The 18,723-nt window shown below is 44.2% G+C and overlaps 1 protein-coding gene across 5 annotated transcripts in view; it reads right to left on the bottom strand.

The window, feature by feature from the left end:
• LOC137438861 (DGAT1/2-independent enzyme synthesizing storage lipids) overlaps positions 1-18,723 on the bottom strand; it is an 82,280-nt gene that overhangs the window by 40,379 nt on the left and 23,178 nt on the right. For all 5 annotated transcript variants that reach the window (XM_078767353.1, XM_078767356.1, XM_078767357.1 and 2 more), the window contains exons 5-6: positions 13,479-13,672; positions 5,710-5,770 (exon numbers count right to left, since the gene is read on the bottom strand). In XM_078767353.1, the coding sequence (XP_078623479.1) occupies positions 5,710-5,770; positions 13,479-13,672 (255 nt within the window). The remainder of the gene's footprint in view (positions 1-5,709; positions 5,771-13,478; positions 13,673-18,723) is intronic.

The following is an 18,723-nucleotide window of genomic DNA, read 5'->3' as shown; positions in this document are numbered from 1 at the left end:
GACCCCGAGTGAAGCACAGTTCAGAGCGCTAGTAAAATCGGACCTCTGGAAATTGGCCAAACATTTTAGCTTGGAGGTCCAAACTAATATGAGGAAGGCAGAGTTGCAGACAGTGGTGATACAATCTATGGTGGGATTAAAAGCATGGGAAGAGGTAGCCTGGGATTGGTTACCAGAAGAACAAGAAAATGTGGAGCTCCGGAAAATGGAGATGCAATTACGGAGCCAGGAAAGGGAAAAAGTACTGGAAAGAGAGGAAAGGAGAGTGGAAAGAGACCTCGAAGCAGAGGAGAGAAGAGCCAAAAGGGAGTTAAAGGACCGTGAATTGGCGCATCAGCAGGAAATGAAAGTCAAGCAGCTGGAATTAATAAGAGAACGGGGAGAGGTACCATCCCCGCTGACTGGTTCGATACCTAGTCAGAACACCTGGGATGTTGGCAGACATGTGAGGCTGGTCCCACCCTTCAATGAGAAGGAGGTAGCCAAGTTTTTTCCACACTTTGAGAAAGTGGCTCGACAGTTAAACTGGCCTGAGGAGTACTGGTCCATACTGGTGCAAAGTGTTCTGGTGGGTAAAGCTCAAGAGATTTATTCGGCTTTACCGATTGACCAGTGTGCAGATTATGAGGTGTTGAAGAAACACCTTCTCAAAGCCTATGAATTGGTCCCGGAAGCTTACCGGCAGAAATTCCGGAATGCCAGGACGAGGGAGAATGAGACCCACGTGGAGTTTGCCAGATTGAAAGAAACCATGTTTGACAGGTGGTGCGATTCGAAAGGAGTTGGGAAAGACTTCGAACTATTGCGACAATTGATCCTGGTGGAGGAATTCCAACAGTGTGTCCACGAGGACATTAAAATACACCTGGAGGAAAGGAAAGTACCAAAGTTGTATGAGGCAGTGACCATGGCAGATGACTATGCCTTAACCCACAGGATGGGGTTCCGCAACCCTAACTTCTCGCCTAGACTTAGCCAGGGGAGCTATGGTACGGCAGGGGCGGAGAACGAAAATTCATGGGGGCGGCCTCGAGAGGAGGACCACTCTGATATTACGACTTCTAGGGGTCAGAAGTCAACGGTTTCAAGGCAGACGTATCCTCCGTGGACCTCGAGGTAGACCACGAGGTTCTCCTCCGAGCCTACTTGCGCTTTTTGCCATAAACCCGGACACTTGATGTCCCACTGTCATGCTTTGGGAAAGGAAAATCAGGAGCGGAGTCCGACGAGTACAACTCCGAATGCGATGGCAAATGTGAGAAATCGCCCACAGAAGAGTTACCAACCATTTATTTATGAGGGGTTTGTCTCACTGGAGGGAGACTCGACTAACCCAAGACCTGTTAGGGTATTGAGGGACACAGGAGCACATCAATCCTTAATGCTTGAAGGCATTTTGCCATTGTTCGGGAGTACAGCAACTGGTGATAGTGTTCGGTTACAAGGGATCGGTGGCTGGGTTAGCGCTCCCCTTCATGTCATCAATCTCGAGTCTGATTTGGTGTCAGGACCGGTCACCGTGGGGTTGCAAGCCACTCTTCCTGTAGAGGGAGTATCAGTTGTGGTTGGGAATGATTTGGCCGGGGGTCAAGTTTCTAGTAACCTGATGGGTGTGAAAAAGTCCGATATGGGAAATAACACCTCACCAGTCAGGGATGGAGGCAAAGTTGGCAAGCTTTTTGTCGGTGGACTGAACTTCAAAACAAAGGAGGAAGTTCTGACCTCTGTCTTCAACAAATATGGACCGCTTGTGGAAGTGCGGTTGGTAAAAGACAGGGAAACGCAACAGTCAAGAGGGTTCGGCTTTGTCACGTTTGCAAGCACAAAGGACGCCAAAGAGGCAGAGAAGAATTGGAATGGCAAGGATTTGGAGGGTTGGACCATAACAGTAGGGAAGGCATTTCGTAGGCGTCGAGAGGTCTACAGAAGAGGACAACTTGGCGGTAGTTTTGGTGGTGGCCGCAGCCGATATTACTATGGAGGCTCCCAGAGTTACGGCATCTCCCGAAAGAATGATTATCAGGGTAGCAGCCGAGAGGGAGACCGCTATTCCCGTGACTACTGTGACAAGTGGTCCCACCGTAATTATTAGGAGTCCGGAGAAGTTGAAGCACGGAATGCGGCGGAGCAGCCGAGCCCAGATTCCTACACGGACTAACCGTGAACACCACGTTCCTAAAGGCGTCCAGGTAGTGAACTTTCCTGCACGGACTAACCGTGAACTCCACGTTCCTGAAGGCGTCCATGTAGTGAACTTTCCTCCCCGGACTAACCGTGAACTCCACCTTCTTAAAGGTGTCCATGTAGTGAATACTCGGCTTGGCCTCCCGGAAAAAGGGCTATCGAGATGCGTAACTTTGGATTTTTGATCAACCCCTTAACCTTCATTCAAAAAAATGAAAAATAAAATCAGAGGTTGATGAGATGGAGTTTGGCTTTGCAGGGGTTCAACTTGGAAATTGAACATGTGAAGGGCCGGGACAATGTCGTGGCGGACGCGTTGTCCAGAGTGAGTTAATTTGGGGGAATTCTGTGGGGGGTGTGAAAAGTTTGTTGCTTTATTTTTGGGAACTATGGATGGTTGTTGCTCACAGGAATTGATGATTTGGGGGTGAGCTTACTCTTGTTGGTGTAAAGAATTTTGCCGACAACGAAAGTTTTCCCAATGTTCAAACTTTCTTTCTTGAGGGGGGGAAGTGTTACGGATACCGGCCCTAATTATGGTGGTTCTTGTTCATGGTTGATTCCAGATGATGCTTGTTGTGGTTAAAAGGATTAAAAGCGCTCCTGATAAAATGTGGTGGGAAAATCCGGATCGAGACCGGAAGAGGTGGAGCGAAGGAAAAAGGAGACGTGGTGGTGGAGGCTCCGGGCCGAGCACTCGACGTATAGTGCGAGGGAACCTTGCGTCCTTAAAAGGGAGTTCGGTCGATAAGAAATATCGCCGGAGTGCGGGGAGCCGGTGTCGCCGGGTATTCTCAGCAAGGTTCCGGAGGATCCAGACCTTGAGAACCCGGGTTGGAGCGAAAGCCGATCGCCATTCTGGCCACGCGAGCACCCTGCAGGGAACAGGCTTTCGTCGTGTCGGCTGGGCATTATTCCCTGGTGGATTGCCAGGAACGGCCGTGCCAGAGAGGGGCACGTGCAAATTCTACGGAGGCTCGCGGGTGGAACCGCAACGTGTACATCAGAGCGAATCTTTGTGAGGTTCCTCTCCACCGGTGTTGCTGGGGGCTGAGCACGTGACCTCGGGGCCGTCTCGCTCGTCGACGCCTCAATTCGAATCTTTGTGAGGTTCCTCTCCACCGCTGTGCTGCTGGGGGCTGAGCACGTGACCTCGGGGTCGTCTCGCTCGTCGACGCCTCAATTGACCATCGGGCCTCGACTCCCCGATCGCGGGAGCGCACAGAGACATTGGGACTTCGCCTTGGAGTGGAGCAGAGACATTGGGTGAGGTGCCGTGAGTGTGGGGTTGAGGGGCTTGATAAGGATATTATCGTAGGATTTGAAAGTGTGTGATTGCCCCATTGCTGTATGGCTTGCCCCATTGTGGTATGGCTCTTTGTGTGGGATTTATAATATATTATGGTTTGCTTATAACCGGGTGGGGTTGCATCATTTGACTTGACTGTTCCATTTGCTGGTTCCAGTGAGGGATTAAAACAGCTTTCTGCCGGGGACCCTCTCGGGGTCCGGAGGTCCACCGAGACCAGGGGTAAGGTGGGGGGGGGGGGAAATTTTGGTACACCTCCGCCTGTAGGGGGGAAATTTTACCATAGAAGCGCCTCCGCCTGTAGAATTTTTTTATTCATAATTATGACGTCATAGGTCACGTAGTACGGACGCCATCTTGGAAAAATATTACACCTCTATATCTCTGAAACCGCTCCATGGAAAAAATTGAAACATGGCTCATTGTCAAGTACTCCCCTTAGGGAATAAGATATGTTAATGATGATGTCATCGGTGCCTTTGTTATGATGTCATAATTCGACAGGGACAACGCTTAGTCTGATCAGTTTGAAATGTATTGAGCGTGATCTATGCAACAATTATATTAGAGAATATCAATTAATGATGTCATTGCTCACGTGGTCTGGCAACCATATTGGATCAAAGAAAAAAAAATGTTCAAAAACAGAAGAGTTGGCTAGCAACAAGTTGACTGCGTGGGGTAAGTATTCTATGAATACAAAACTCAACGAGTTACCCTGCGCTCGTGAAAGCGAAAAGCGGGGTTAAGCATTCGGTGTGCGTACGTGTGCCGTGTGCCATGCATGTCTGCATTTTTTAAATTCATTTTCTCGGCAACCATTGGTCCGATTGATACGAAATTTTCACCATATGAGGGCCTCCTCCTATAGAATATTTTAATGATCACTGTGACGTCATCGGTCACGTGGTACAGGCGCCATTTTGGAAAAGCTTCGCACCTCTATATCCATGAAACCACTACATGGAAAACATTGAAACCCAGCTCATTGTCAACTACTCCCCATGGGGAATAAGATATGTTAATGATGATGTCATCGGTGCGTTCGTTATGACATCATAATTCGACAAATACAACACTTATACATTCGATCATTATTTTAAAAATTTCAGCAACTATTGGTCTGATGGACACGAAATTTTCACCACAGGATCACCTCCTCCTTTAGAATATTTTAATGATAATCATGATGTCATGGGTCATGTGGTACAGGCGCCATCTTGGAAAAACTGAAAAACGTTGCACCTCTATATTTCCAAAACCGCTCGTTGGGAAAAAAATGAAACATGGCTCATTGTAAATAACTCCATATGGGGAATAGGTGTTGTTAACGATGACATCATTAGTGCCATAATTATGATGTCATAATTCAACAGGGACAACGCTTAGTCTGATCAGTTTGAAATGTATTGAGCGTGATCTGTGCAACAATTGTATTAGAGAATATAAATTTATGATGTCATCGCTCACGTGGTCTGTCAGCCATATTGGATCAAAGAAAAAAAAACCTTCAAAAACAAAAGAGTTCACTTACAACAAGTTGACTGCACAGGGTAAGTATTCTATGAATACCATCTGGTTTGTTTCTGTTTGTGTTGTTGTGATTTCTCTTTTTCTTTCTTCCCTTGTTGTAGTTTTCAGATTTCAAGTCTTCTGAGCATGCTCATTTTTCATTTGATTCCTCCTCTCTTTATCTTATTATACATAGAAGAGCCTACCCATCGCTTCGCTGATGGACCAATTAGTCGTCACATCTCTTGCTGCTATAAGGGGGAAGGGAGGAGGGGGGAATGGTGGAAGGAAGGGGGAGGGGAGAGATATACTACATATACATATTTGGGGGGGGGGCTTTGACAGTCCCCTCCATTTTGGGGGGGGGGGAGGAAAGGAGGACAAATTTACCTGTGCAAAGAGTGCTTTAACCTCGGCATTGTGCAGGTAAAGAAGGAAATTGTAATACCCTCTGCCAGGCGGCGGTACACATTTACATTGAGAATTTATGGCACCCGACATCCCTGTGTGAGGCCGCGGCTACATAGCCTATGTTACCCCCCCAAAAAAGTTGTATTTGTACCCTAAGTTTGAAGTTTGTAACTTAAAATATGTGGCCGTGCATAAGGAACAAAGGCAGACAGACAGCCACAGAGAGACAATGGTATTTTATATACTGTTGACAGATTCTCTTCGTCAACACAAATCATGAAACAGATACTTACCGAAAATGCTCACTAGGTAGCAGCTCTCCTGCAAATTCTTAGTGAACATTGGGATGATTGGCTGTAAACAAAGAACAAAAGAGAGATGGAAGTTAAGTTAAATAATCATTATGAGTTCCCAGCAGGACAATTGCTGTTCATTCCAAATCTAGAGCATCACATGACCTTCCCCAAAAACATGAAATGAAAGAAGAGTTGTGAAACAGCATATCTGTATGATAAAAGGAGCCGTGTCTGTGTGTTTGTTTGTCGTGCTATAACTTGACTTCAATGAAACCGCAGACGGTGGATTCAGAGAACTCCCAGGAATGTTTGTGACGCAAAAGGCCCCCCTCCCTTCTCTCCCTTCCTCCCTCATCTCTTAATATTCCCGTCAGTGAAGCGACGGGTCGTATTTACTCGTAAGATAGAAAAGGAAGTTCTATTTACTGCCATTTTTTTTAGAATAATACAACATAGGTTTGCAACTCTGTCATTGCTGAATTTGTAGTAACGGGACTTTCAGGGTAGCTTGGTCAGACTGTGAACGTTGCTCGACGTTGCCGATAGGTTGAAACAGCATCACCTGCTTTATTGGAATCATTATTGATCCAACTCGATGTGTTTACACATGTAGACCTGAATATTGTGGAGTAGTTTATCAAATTATTTTATCCTGCCACAGTTTTTTTTAAAGATATGCAGCATGAAACAATAGGTCTTCTGGTGTTTTCATTGAACTGAGAAAGTTTACAACCTTTAAGGGTTTTCCAGAGGAGATCATAGCAGAAAGGAAGAAAAGGATTTGTTGTGTCAGGATTATGTAAAATCAGGAGGTCTGATGATTCTCTCTTATAATCTTCCTCTTCAAATGAAAGTCTTTAATATGAAATGAGGAGACTATTGGTCTGGGATCCGAGACCTCAAAATTAGATTTTGAAGTGACACCCCTGCTATAAAATGTTTGACCCCTAGATCATGTCTGTGGGGGTGTTAGCCACCAGAAAAGTGACCTTAGCAAGGTAGTTTGGATTGCGCGAATTCTGTAGGGACGTTTTTTTACTTGGGGCGTCAACTGTAAAAAAGCAAGAAATTTAGGGGTAGGGGAAATTCAATTGACCATATATCCCATAATACAGGGGTGAGTGCAACAAATTACCACTCATTCTTTTTGTTATAAAGTTGGCTTTTATATGAAACATGATTCAACGTGATTGGACCATCCATGAGGTCAGCAGAGGTCAAAAGGTCACGGAAAGTGGGTTAAGCTAAAAGTTTAGCTCCTTTAGTAAATAAAATCACATTTTTCCTACTTCAAGCTCAATATAGCCAAACTTTTACACCCAAAATATGTTGTTTGTACCCCTCTGATGTTTTTGGGAAAGAAATGCCCCGACTGAACTTAACTTACTGGCATGTATGTCACTTTAGATTTGCATAACTTTAAAAAATCACCAAAATCGGGCATTCACACTATCTATTTGCACGGTACTCTTCAACATGTTTTAAAACGACAAGTCATACCACATACTGTCTGGAAAAGTGTCATTACCTCTATTTACTCATCATCATCACCGTCATCAGTCAGAAGCCATCCACATTTTTCTCTGTCGCCATTGCAGGCACATGCAATGATGCATGGTACTCCAGCTTTCGCACAAGGGCAATTCTTCAGGCAGTTCGGTTTCTTCTCATATTTGCAGTACTTCAACTTCGCAGTAGAAGGCTTTGATGGCTTGCTCTTCATGACAGGAATTAACCTGTCACCATCCACACTCCTGCCATACTCTTCAGGTGGAAGAAGCACTGGATTGCTGAGTGAAGCTTGCTTGTATAAGCTGATCTGACAAAGGCTCCTGAGAACGTGGAAGTGAAAAGCATCTTCTGTTGGAGGAAGGGAGCGCAGATCTAGTTTGCTAGATGCAAACAAGTGGGCGCGGAGCTTATCCAGGGATGAATACCCTGGCTTGCCGTAGAGATCACAAAAGAAGCTTCGTGCTTCAGTTATCACCTGATCATGTGCAGAAGGTCCGGATTCATGTCGGATGAAATTGGACAACGCTGGCTGTTTGTCAACATGCTGGAGTGCGACTTTCACTGCTCTCTTCTTACCCCGTTTGAAAGGATAGCTCACCGAATCACAACCTGACAGAATGTAGGACATGAGCAGTGTGTCTGTGAGTGCCAATACATCCTTTCCAACTGCTTTGGCCAACTCATTCACCAAGTCATGGATGGGGAGGAACAGATCATCCTTTTCCACCCATAACTCAACAACGTTTGTCAACCGAGGGAAATGATACATTGACAAGACGATGATATCTGTATCTGTAGCCTGAATGACAACTACGCTGTTGTCACAGCTAGCAATGTGAGCAAAGATTCTGGTGTCCGCCTCCTCGTGGTTAGGGCAGTACAGCTCATCAACATTGGTATGTTCCGTCTGCGTCACACGAGTTGCCTGGGCGTTGACCCCAAGGACCAGGCAGAAGCCATCAGGCCAGGGTGACTCCTGGGACCAACGTGAAGCACGATACGACAGCAGATTGGTCTTGTTACAAGGGTTTGACAGGAATGTGTTCCAATCAGGGATTTTCATGATGTCCGCTGGAACAAACTCTGGCAAGTTGGTATTTGACTCCCGTCTCTGGCGTTCATCCCCTTTTAGACTCTTCAACCCAAAATCATATTGATCGCCCACGAATGATCGCCCACGAAATGCACTTCAGTGCAATGTCTGGGTTTCATGTTCAAGAGTTTGTTCCTGTACCTTTCCTGAAGTTGGTCAAATGTACTCGAACCAAGTGTGTTGAACCGCTGGATGAATGCCATTGCATCGACTACATAAACTGCATCAGATGCAGAAGGAGGCAACTCTTTTAACGGTTCCCATGACTCGGCAACCTCTGCCTGTAGAGTGGATAGATAGTTGGATTTGCAACCTTTGCGCATGGAAAATCCATTCTTCTCTGGCTCAAACAACGAGGGAGGGTACTCAAGCCATTCGTAACTAAATGCCTCAGTCCGTGCCTCATCACTCAGGTCCTGTGCGAAACAAAGTGCCCTTGTCACTGCACTCTCCTCTCTGATGACTTCTTTCACAGTGTCCATCTTTTTCTTACTTTTCTTCAGATGCATGGCAAATGTTTCTATCTTCGGTTGGACAATCTTGTCTGCATTCGTTGTCGTGGCAGCATCCATTGCCTCCAAGCCTAGACGGTTGGCATCTACCAGGGTAGTTGCTGCAAGAATCTGACCTGTGGATATGTTCATTAGTTTATCTGTTGCAAGTGAAGGATCGAATGGGTTTTGCATCTTCTCTTCCACGGTCTGTTTGATCTGCAACACGGCTTCCATGTCGTCTTTCCTCAGCTTCTCGTGGTGGTCAGATTGCGACGAGGCCATGTGTGCCATCTGTTTTACACTTTCAGAGACAGAGGTCATGAACGGTAGAGCCTTGATGTACTTTTCTCGTGCTGATTCAGACTGTGTTATACCCTTAAGGAGGCTTGTTTTGCCTTCCCTATTGTAGGTCTGTTCAAGGGCAAGGTCTGTCCACACACCATTAAAGTCTCCTGCAGTCTGGTGAACTGTGAATTTGCCAGCTGCAAACTCCTCGTGCACTTCTGGTGCTGTTTCTGGAAGCTTTTGCATCTCACTGAGATAGATCGGAAGGCAGGACATGTACTTACTATGGCCGGAAGCAATGGTATAGGGTAGCATATTCTGTACCTCTTGTAAGTGTTGTTGCCACAGCCCAGCTCTCTCAGCATGGATGTAACGCCTTAGAATAAGCACCATGTCTATGTACATGCTCGAAAGATGGGCTGTCACTCCTAATCCCTTCTCAAAATCTCCCCAGAGTGACTCCAGTGACTAGGCATTTCATGACTTCCTTCATGAGTGCAGCAAATTCGTCCTTCTCTTTCCTGTCAAAGGCATTTCTAAGACTTTCAAGCAGAGACGAAAGCAAAGAAAGTGTCTCCTCAGTCTTCTCGAACAACAGCCATTTCTCAAATGCCTCCGACTTCAGCATGAACAATGCCTCACTCAACCATGAATGATAACGGACCATCTTATAATAATCTTTTCCTGCCATGACTTTATTGGCTGTACCTCGACCACAGATATCACTAGAAACCAGAATGTCCTCTATGCCACTCTCCATTATGAAAAATCCAATAGATCCCAAGAAGTTCTGGGCAATATGGAATCCTCCAAGTCGAACAATAACATCTTTGTACTTTTCCAATTCCTTCCTAAACAACCCCTTTACTATGTCATATATCGCCTGGTCACAAGTCACCACCGTCTTAGCCTGACCCATCTTAAGACTCAAGGAGACAAAGTAGTCCAATGAGGTCTGGACTACATCTGCGTTGGTTGGGTTTTGTGGAAGCAATGGTCCATAACCAAACTTTGTTTTCTCTGTATGTATGTTTGTATGTTTGTTATGTAAATAATAATTGACAAGAAGGAAGCTTGCTCCAGCTAGGGAGGCTGAAGATCGATGGTAATCATAAAGATCAGCAAGAGTGAAGCAAGTTGCTGAAACAAATGTAGCATAATAATCACTAGCACCACTCAAAAGATGAAAAGCATCAACCACCACAGTAAACCATCACTATTACGATCAATATAGGCCAGAAACAGTAGAGGGATGCAAAGAACATATTGTGACATATACATATGTGAATTATTTGATAAAGGAGCTAAATTTTCAGCTTAACCCACTTTCCGTGACCTTTTGACCTCTGCTGACCTCATGGATGGTCCAATCACGTTGAATCATGTTTCATATAAAAGCCAACTTTATAACAAAAAGAATGAGTGGTAATTTGTTGCACTCACCCCTGTATTATGGGATATATGGTCAATTGAATTTCCCCTACCCCTAAATTTCTTGCTTTTTTACAGTTGACGCCCCAAGTTAAAAAACGTCCTTACAGAATTCGCGCAATCCAAACTACCTTGCTAAGGTCACTTTTCCGGTGGCTAACACCCCCACAGACATGATCTAGGGGTCAAACATTTTATAGCAGGGGTGTCACTTCAAAATCACTTTTTTACACATTTCCAGGCCTCGGATCCCAGACTATATCCAGGAACGGATCTGAGATGACTTTAAGACTTACTCTTGCAGAGAATGTTGTAGCTGATCTAGATTAACCAAAGGGGTGAATGTGATCATTCTGCAACTGGACCGGATGTCATTAGCTCATGTGTCCGAAAGAAAACCAGCTCTGCTGCTCTTGCACTTCTTCTCTCTGCCATTTTGACTCTGTCACTTACACTAGGTCATCTTCCATCTGCTTAGAAACCAGCCAACATCACAGCATTACATAACTAGAACACTCTTCGACGTCACGACATCATGACAAATCCAAGCCGAACTCCACACATGGATTACTGACTTCCTCTACTCTCGTAGCCAACGTGTGGCTCTCAATGGAATCCTTTAATCTCCTCTCCCTGTCAAGGCTGGAGTGCCCCAAGTCACGTCACGACATCAACCTATATGCCTCCGCCCACATTATTACATCATTATACATACTTGTACCAAGTTTGATTTAAATCCATTCAGCTGTTGTCAAGTTATCACATTTTTACCTAACATGACCTCTGACCTTTGACCTCTTGATGGCATAATCCAATCAGTCCATTTTTGCATCATATATACTTATACCAAATTTGTTCAAAATCCCATTCACTTGTTCACAAGTTAGCATGGCAACATAAATTTTACTCAACATCACCTCTGACCTTTGACCTCTTCACTCCAAAATCTAATCAGTTCATCTTTGCCTAATATATACTTATACCAAGTTTGCTCAAAATCCCATCAATGGTTCATGAGTTAGCACAGGAACATAATTTTTTACTTAACATGACTTCTGACATTTGACCTTGGACCTCATGACCCCAAAATAGAATCAGTTCATGTTTACCTCATTATACATACCTGCATCAAGTTTGACTAAGATCCCATCAGCCATTCTCAAGTTATCAAGGTAATGAAAACCTTTCATGGTCAGACAAACGGACGGATGGACAGCCGGACGGAAAACCCAAAAACATAATTCCTCTCGTGACTTCGTCAACGGAGGCTTAAAAAGCTGCAAAAACTGATCCCCTTAATTACAGACTAATTAGCTTACTTCCAATCACCAGCAAGGTCATGGAATTCATCATAGCAGTTAGTATGAAATCCTTCCTTTTCTCCAACGGCCTCATCTCAAATCATCAATGAGACCTGGTCACTCTACCTTGGACATGCTGCTTCTACTCTCCCAACAATGGATGGAGGCCCTCAATGTCAGACATTGGCTCAGGGCCGTCGTTCTAGACAAAGCTCAAGCTTTCCATACAGTATGACATCCTGCCTTTCTCTCCAAACTTTCCCTATGTAATCCAAGGCTAACTCCACACATGGCTTACTCACTTCCTCTACTCTCCTAGCCAATGTGTGGCTCTCAATGGAATCCTTTCATCTCCTCTCCCTGTCAAGGCTGGAGTGCCCCAAGGCAAGTGTTCTGGACCAAGTCTTATTCCTGATCTGCATCAACAATCTCCCCGACTCTGAAAAATCCCATTTATCTAGTTGCTGATGCCTCCACCCTCTGCCGTGACATCCCTCATAGGCAGGCAGCAGCCTCTCCCCTCTCTTCAAACATTGACAAAAATCACAAGCTGGTCAAACACTTGAATGGTTTTCAACCCCATGTGTCCTCTCCTGCCCCCGTTCTTCCGCACACCCATTGTTTGTCCACCTCCTTTTTAATAGCCCATCCCCCACACAGCAGGAGACAGAGTTTTGCTGTGTATGGGTCTGTGTGTCTGTTCGGGCCATGGCGTTTCAACAAAGCTTTATTATGAGAATATGGAGAAGTCAAATTAATAATTTGGTCAAAATGTCAAAGGTCAGCATCACATAAAATTGTCAATTTCCATCCGAATGACCTGGCATTTTAAGAATTTGCATATTGGGCCACTGAATTAGTTCACCAATCACAGGCTAGAAGCTGATTTTTTTTAAAGAGAAAAAGGTCAAAGGTCAAGGTTGTATAAAATTGTCATTTTACATCCAATCGACTTTAAATTTGATCAGGGTTTGCATATTGGGTCACCAAAGCATATCGCTTTTGAGGTCAAAAGGTCAAGGTCGCCTAAAGTCGTCAACTTTTTTGTATTTTTTTTTTCTAGCTGTTTTCGTCACGTTTAGCATATGGAAGATGTCTGAATACAAAGCAGAAGCAGCCAGGCTTTACATTTTCAGATGTTTTTTTTTGTACCCATGACCTGACCCTGGGTACTTCCAACACGTCTGCAAAATTTGGTAGAGATCAGCCCAGCACGGTTTTTTTCAATGATTTTTAGATGAACACACACACATAGGCCCACATACACACCACACACATACAGAGAATTGCCTTTTTTAAATACGGTAATAGGATGACTGTAGATATAAACACTGATATTTTGCCATGGTTCGACTTTCCTTCCCTTTTTGAGCAATTTATTGTAAATAGCTGTCTTTGTCTTTGGCCTGTGTGTACTGCATGTAGTATCTGTATAAGGGATTGTTGCATTATCGAGAGATTGGAGCAAGGGTGGTGGATAAGTGGTAAAACTCTGGGGGGGGGGGGGTGGAGGGGTGGGAGGTGGGGTGTGGGGGTAGGAGCAGTGGGAGAGAGAGAGAGGAAGAGGAGGAAGATGAGGATGAGGAACTACATCTGCTCCTCAAGTAATAATGATCGTAAAATTAGTATGCGAGAGGACTTGGAGCATACCACGCCCGCTGTGAGGGCAACTTGTGCAAACCCTGTGCGTGTGCACCAGACCAAGGTGTAGTTTGAGTCACTGAGGACGGCCTCACGTACACCTCCTGGGGAAATGCCAAGGAGGTGGCCTGATTCCAAGATCTGCACACAGGTGGACTGTGGACCTGGAATCGCGCCAAAGGCCGACAGAAGTGGTCCCAAACCTGGCACAATTTTGAAGAATATGTGGGGTTAAGGACAAAGAAAGGAAGAGAACAGAGAATGTTTGAAGGAACAAGAGAAGAGACAGATGCATGTGTGTGTGTGTGTGTGTATATATATATATATATATATATATATATATATATATATATATATATATATATGTATATATATATATATGTACTTACTTTTTCCACATGCAAAATTTGCATTTGTATTTATTTAAATTATGCAATGGACTACAAAATGTAAATGTTTCATGATATTTGTTATATTATATCACCTTTATCTGTCAATATTGTTGAAATGAAGATCAAATAGCTATATGTTGAAATATGTTGAAAAAGTCAAAACTTTACATGGGGTGTACTTACTTTTTCACGTGACTGTACAATAACACTTAACACTTTTGCCCCCCCTCCAAACCCCCCATCGCTACATGCAGAAATTTGGTTTATGCCTACTCATGGCAACATGAAGAAAAGAGAACTGTCTGTCGAGGAAAGAAAAACAAGCAAATTGGAAGCTGAAAGAACAGAATAATTAAATTAGAACCATAGCACAAAAATTGGGCAGAGCAAATACAACCATTTAGAATATCTTGAAAAATAAAGACACCACTGGTGTACTTTGCAATAGACAACGTCCAGGTCCCCCAAGGAAATCAACTGTAGTTGATGACAGAAAATCATCAGAGCCATGAAGAAAACCCTAAAACAACTGTCAGTGGCATCACCAAAAACCTCCAGAGTTCACGGGTAGAGGGGGGTATCCAGTCCAGTAGGAAGGTAGTCCAGGAGGAAGAGGGGGGTATCATGCACCCCCCGGAAATATACTTCTAATCAGTATTTCTAGATTGGAAAAATTGTGTAGAAAATGATGAGCTATGTTAAAAAGTTGTCAAAATGTCCCACGTATCATTTTTATGCAAATTAGTGCCGCCATTATCGAAAAATCTAGTTTCACTATATCTCAGGCAATATTGCAGATAACTGGACAAATAAGGTGTCTAGACCCATGTTTTGAGTGTCAAAGATCATAATAAAACTATTCTTAAAGTGATCACATGTGTCTGTGTCATGCTAGTATGCAAATTAGTGCCACCATTACAAAATAATCACATTTTTACCAATTAAGAGACTCCAATATTGCAGATAACTAAACAAATAAGGTGTCTAGACAGATGTTGTTGTGTTTTTAACCAATGTTTATTTATTTTGTAGTACAAGGGTCAAACATCATAATAGAACTCTTCTCTTTCCCATGCCAGATAAACAGTCAGGTAAATGCTACTCCACTATGAATCACTCATCATCGTTTTCAAGGAAATCGTCAGAGTCCAACTCGTCCTCTCCTTCCTCGTCCTCCTCCTCTTCCTGTTCATGCTCTCCAGTGTCCAGGAGATCAACTAGCGAGGTTGGTAGGACAGGACCGCAGGACCATACTGGTTTCAACACTCCTTCATCAGTCCTCATCCATCCTTGCCCCTCATCATAGGGTTTTGGCTTTTCCAGAATAGCTTCATCAGCTCGCTTGTACAAGGCGACACGGTGGTTCACACGTTGGACGTGCGGCTTCAGAGCAGAGTGTCATGGAGGAAGTCGAGCCAGGTCGACCTTAGACTTGGAAGTGAGTTTCTTGTCTTCCCCAACCATGTTGCGTAGCAACTTGGCACGGACGACGTCCACTGAAGACTCACGACTCTGTCCATACATCAGACAGGTGAATTGCTCCAACTGCCTCAGCACCTCAGGCTTGAGAGTCCAGTAGTCACCGAGTTGACTAAACGCCTTGTGAAACCTGGGGTTCTTCTCCAGCTTTTTCAAGGGCCCCACCTTCCCCTTCCCTTTGAAGGCACTGGTACAGTCTTCTCCACTGAACACATAGAACCCAAGAAGTTGTCGATGTTTCCCTGACCCCGTATCCAGGTATACAGTCAGCTTGATGGCATGAGCATGGTAAGGAAGAATCATGAAGATATCTGTGTCAGGTGTTCTGACCACAGCATTCTTGTATCCGAGGGCAGCAGCATGATGGAGGTACAGTTTCTCGGAGCGATAATTTGAGTTTTCGTACCCATTCGATTTAAGTTCTTCGATATAGAGCAAGCGCAAGGAAGATAGCTGTAGGACCTCATTTTGTTGGACGGCCTGAGTTTGAATGTTTCAGTACCGAGACGAATGCATTTTCATGGGCGGCTGACATGCAAGCCTGCTCGGTATATTTTGCTCCTTCGGCTCTGCAAGTCCCGCGCTCGTAGTTACTGAATGCTGTGCGGAAAGATTTAAAGCATGACGGATGGTGTTTGGCCTCACAAGCAAAGAGGTCTTTGCTTTTCACCTGTCTATAAAGTCGAACTAGACCCATTTTCTCAGCCCGTGATTCAATTTGCTCCCATGCATTTTCTTTATTCTTACAAGATGTGAAGTCAGGAGTGAAGTGAAGTGAAGTGAAGTCAGGCGTCAGGAGTGTGTGTCAGGAGTGAACCCTGGTGTTGGGCTAGCGGCTAGGGTGCCGGCTTAGGATCCTAGGATCCTGGGTTCGAATCCCGGTCAATCGCTGAATTAACGCCAGGGGGGTTGACTCAGCCTGTCATCCTTCCGAGGTCGGCTAATTGAGTACCAGTTCACTGGTAATTCCCTGCTTGTCGTTAAAGGCGGCAAAAAGGGTTGGCGTCAGGAAGGGCATCCGGCCGTAAAACATTGCTTCAAAAAGGGGACCGAAAAACAACAACAACCACAGTTCCCGAAAAAGGCCAACCCCCGCTTGCGGGGAAAAACGGCCTCTAAAGGTGGTTTTTTACAAGATGTGAAGTATACAGGTCTCTCAGTTTTGCGATAACCATCTTTGATCTCTACTTTGTCACAGAAAATGCACTCTGGCGGGAAGATGGGTCCAGCAGAACCCCCTGATTTACGAGGGGAGTGATGCCGCTGTGAGGTTGATGGTTCTGGTTCTGTACCATCTCCCAGAAGCTGAAGGTTGCCAGTAAAGCGCTGATAACAGTTGCGGTGATACCCAACACTTTCCAGGTCATAGGGGAGAGTTGTAGGGATCTGGTCACACACTGATTGCATACGATATGGGGACTCATGTGATTGGTGGAGACATCGATTCCGGATCTTCTGAAGCTGTTGTAGTTTTTCTGTAGCAGTTCCTTTGATTTTAGTGAGGGGTGTAAAATGACCATGATCAGACATGGATGGCACATGAAGGATGCATGCAGGTGGAGAGCATTTGTGGGCTGCAGGATCTACACTCCGTTTTATTTTGGGCATGCCGACTTAATGTCTACTTCTACCACCACTGTTAGAGAAATGAATGAGAAATCACCATTAATGTTAAAGGCGCCCTGTTATGAAATCTGGACTTCTCAATCTGATAACAGATGTTCTGAATGCAACCATCATGTTCTACAGTAGCCTAATGTTTGATGCTAACAAATGTTTTTGGGATACAAGCAATGATAACAACAATTAAGCTGGAACCCTACGTAGATTTTAAGAGGCTAGCTATAGCTAACATGGTGCTAGCTAGCTCAGCTCTGATGCTGCCTGTTTCTGGTTCCATGCAGAAACTGACGTCCACATGTGTGTGTAGCTAATGTTTGGCACTAACAAATGTTTTAGTGATACCAGCAATGATAACAACAATTAAGCAAGAAACCTACGTAGATTTTAAGAGGCTAGCTATATCTAACATGGTGCTAGCTAGCTCAGCTGTGATGCTGCTCGTTTCTGATTCCATGCAGATTCCATTAAGCAATGTTTGGCACTAACAAATGTTTTAGTGATACCAGCAATGATAACAACAATTAAGCAAGAAACCTACGTAGATTTAAAGAGGCTAGCTATATCTAACATGGTGCTAGAGCTCAGCTGTGATGCTGCTTGTTTCTGATTCCATGCAGAAACTGACATCCACATGTGTGTGTGTGTGTAGCTGAGTTCACTTCTTACCTTGTTGGTTTGGAGGTTGAATATCCAGCAACATCAGTTGGCATCGACGAAGATGCAGAACTATTAACGGAGGTATTGAATACATTTACGAAAATAGGAAATGGCAGTAACGGCAGGACTAATTTGCATAATAGCATGCCAGAGATACATGTGGCCACTTCAGGAATAGTTTTATTATGATCTTTGACCCTCAAAGCATGGGTCTAGACACCTTATTTATTCAGTTATCTGCAATACTGGAGTCTCTTAATTGGTAAAAATGTGATTATTTTGTAATGGCGGCACTAATTTGCATACTAGCATGACACAGACACATGTGATCACTTTAAGAATAGTTTTATTATGATCTTTGACCCTCAAAACATGGGTCTAGACACCTTATTTGTTCAGTTATCTGCAATATTGGCTGAGATATAGTAAAACTAGATTTTTCGATAATGGCGGCACTAATTTGCATAAAAATAATACGTGGGACATTTTGACAACTTTTTAACGTAGCTCATCATTTTCTACATAATTTTTCCAATCTAGTAACACTGATTAGAAGTATATTTCTGGGGGGTGCATGATACCCCCCTCTTCCTACTAGACTAGGGTGAAAGTATCACAATCTAAAGTTGACAGAAGGCTTTGACAGCAGAATTACAAAGGCTACACCGCAAGATGCAAACCTCTCATCAGAGCCAAAAATAGAAACGCCAGATTAGAATTTGGCAATAAGTACAGAGGTGAGTTCTGGGGCAAAGTTTTATGCACAGATGAGACCAAGATAAACCTTTACCAAAGCGATTGAAATGCGAAAGTGTGGAGAAAGGAAGTAACTGTATATGATCCAAAGCATATTATGTCATCTGTGAAGCATAGTGGAGGTAGTGTCATGGCTTGGGCTTGCATGGCTGCCTCTACCTGGCTCCCTGGCTGGAATGGCTGCCTCTGGAATCCCTTATCTTTATTACCTCCACCACCAAAGGTGGATGGAGGTTATGTTTTCACCCCTGTTTCTTTGTTTGTTTGTCTATCTGTCTGTGAACAAGATATCTCAAAAAGGTGTGGACGGATTCAAATGAAATTTGGCAGAGAGGTGGTGGATGTGA

Source organism: Myxine glutinosa, chromosome 13 (assembly GCF_964187855.1).
Source record: "Myxine glutinosa chromosome 13, kmMyxGlut1.1, whole genome shotgun sequence".
Classification (NCBI taxonomy): domain Eukaryota; kingdom Metazoa; phylum Chordata; class Myxini; order Myxiniformes; family Myxinidae; genus Myxine; species Myxine glutinosa.
Note: the sequence above shows the minus strand (reverse complement) of the source record. Positions and strands in the feature narration are given on the sequence as shown.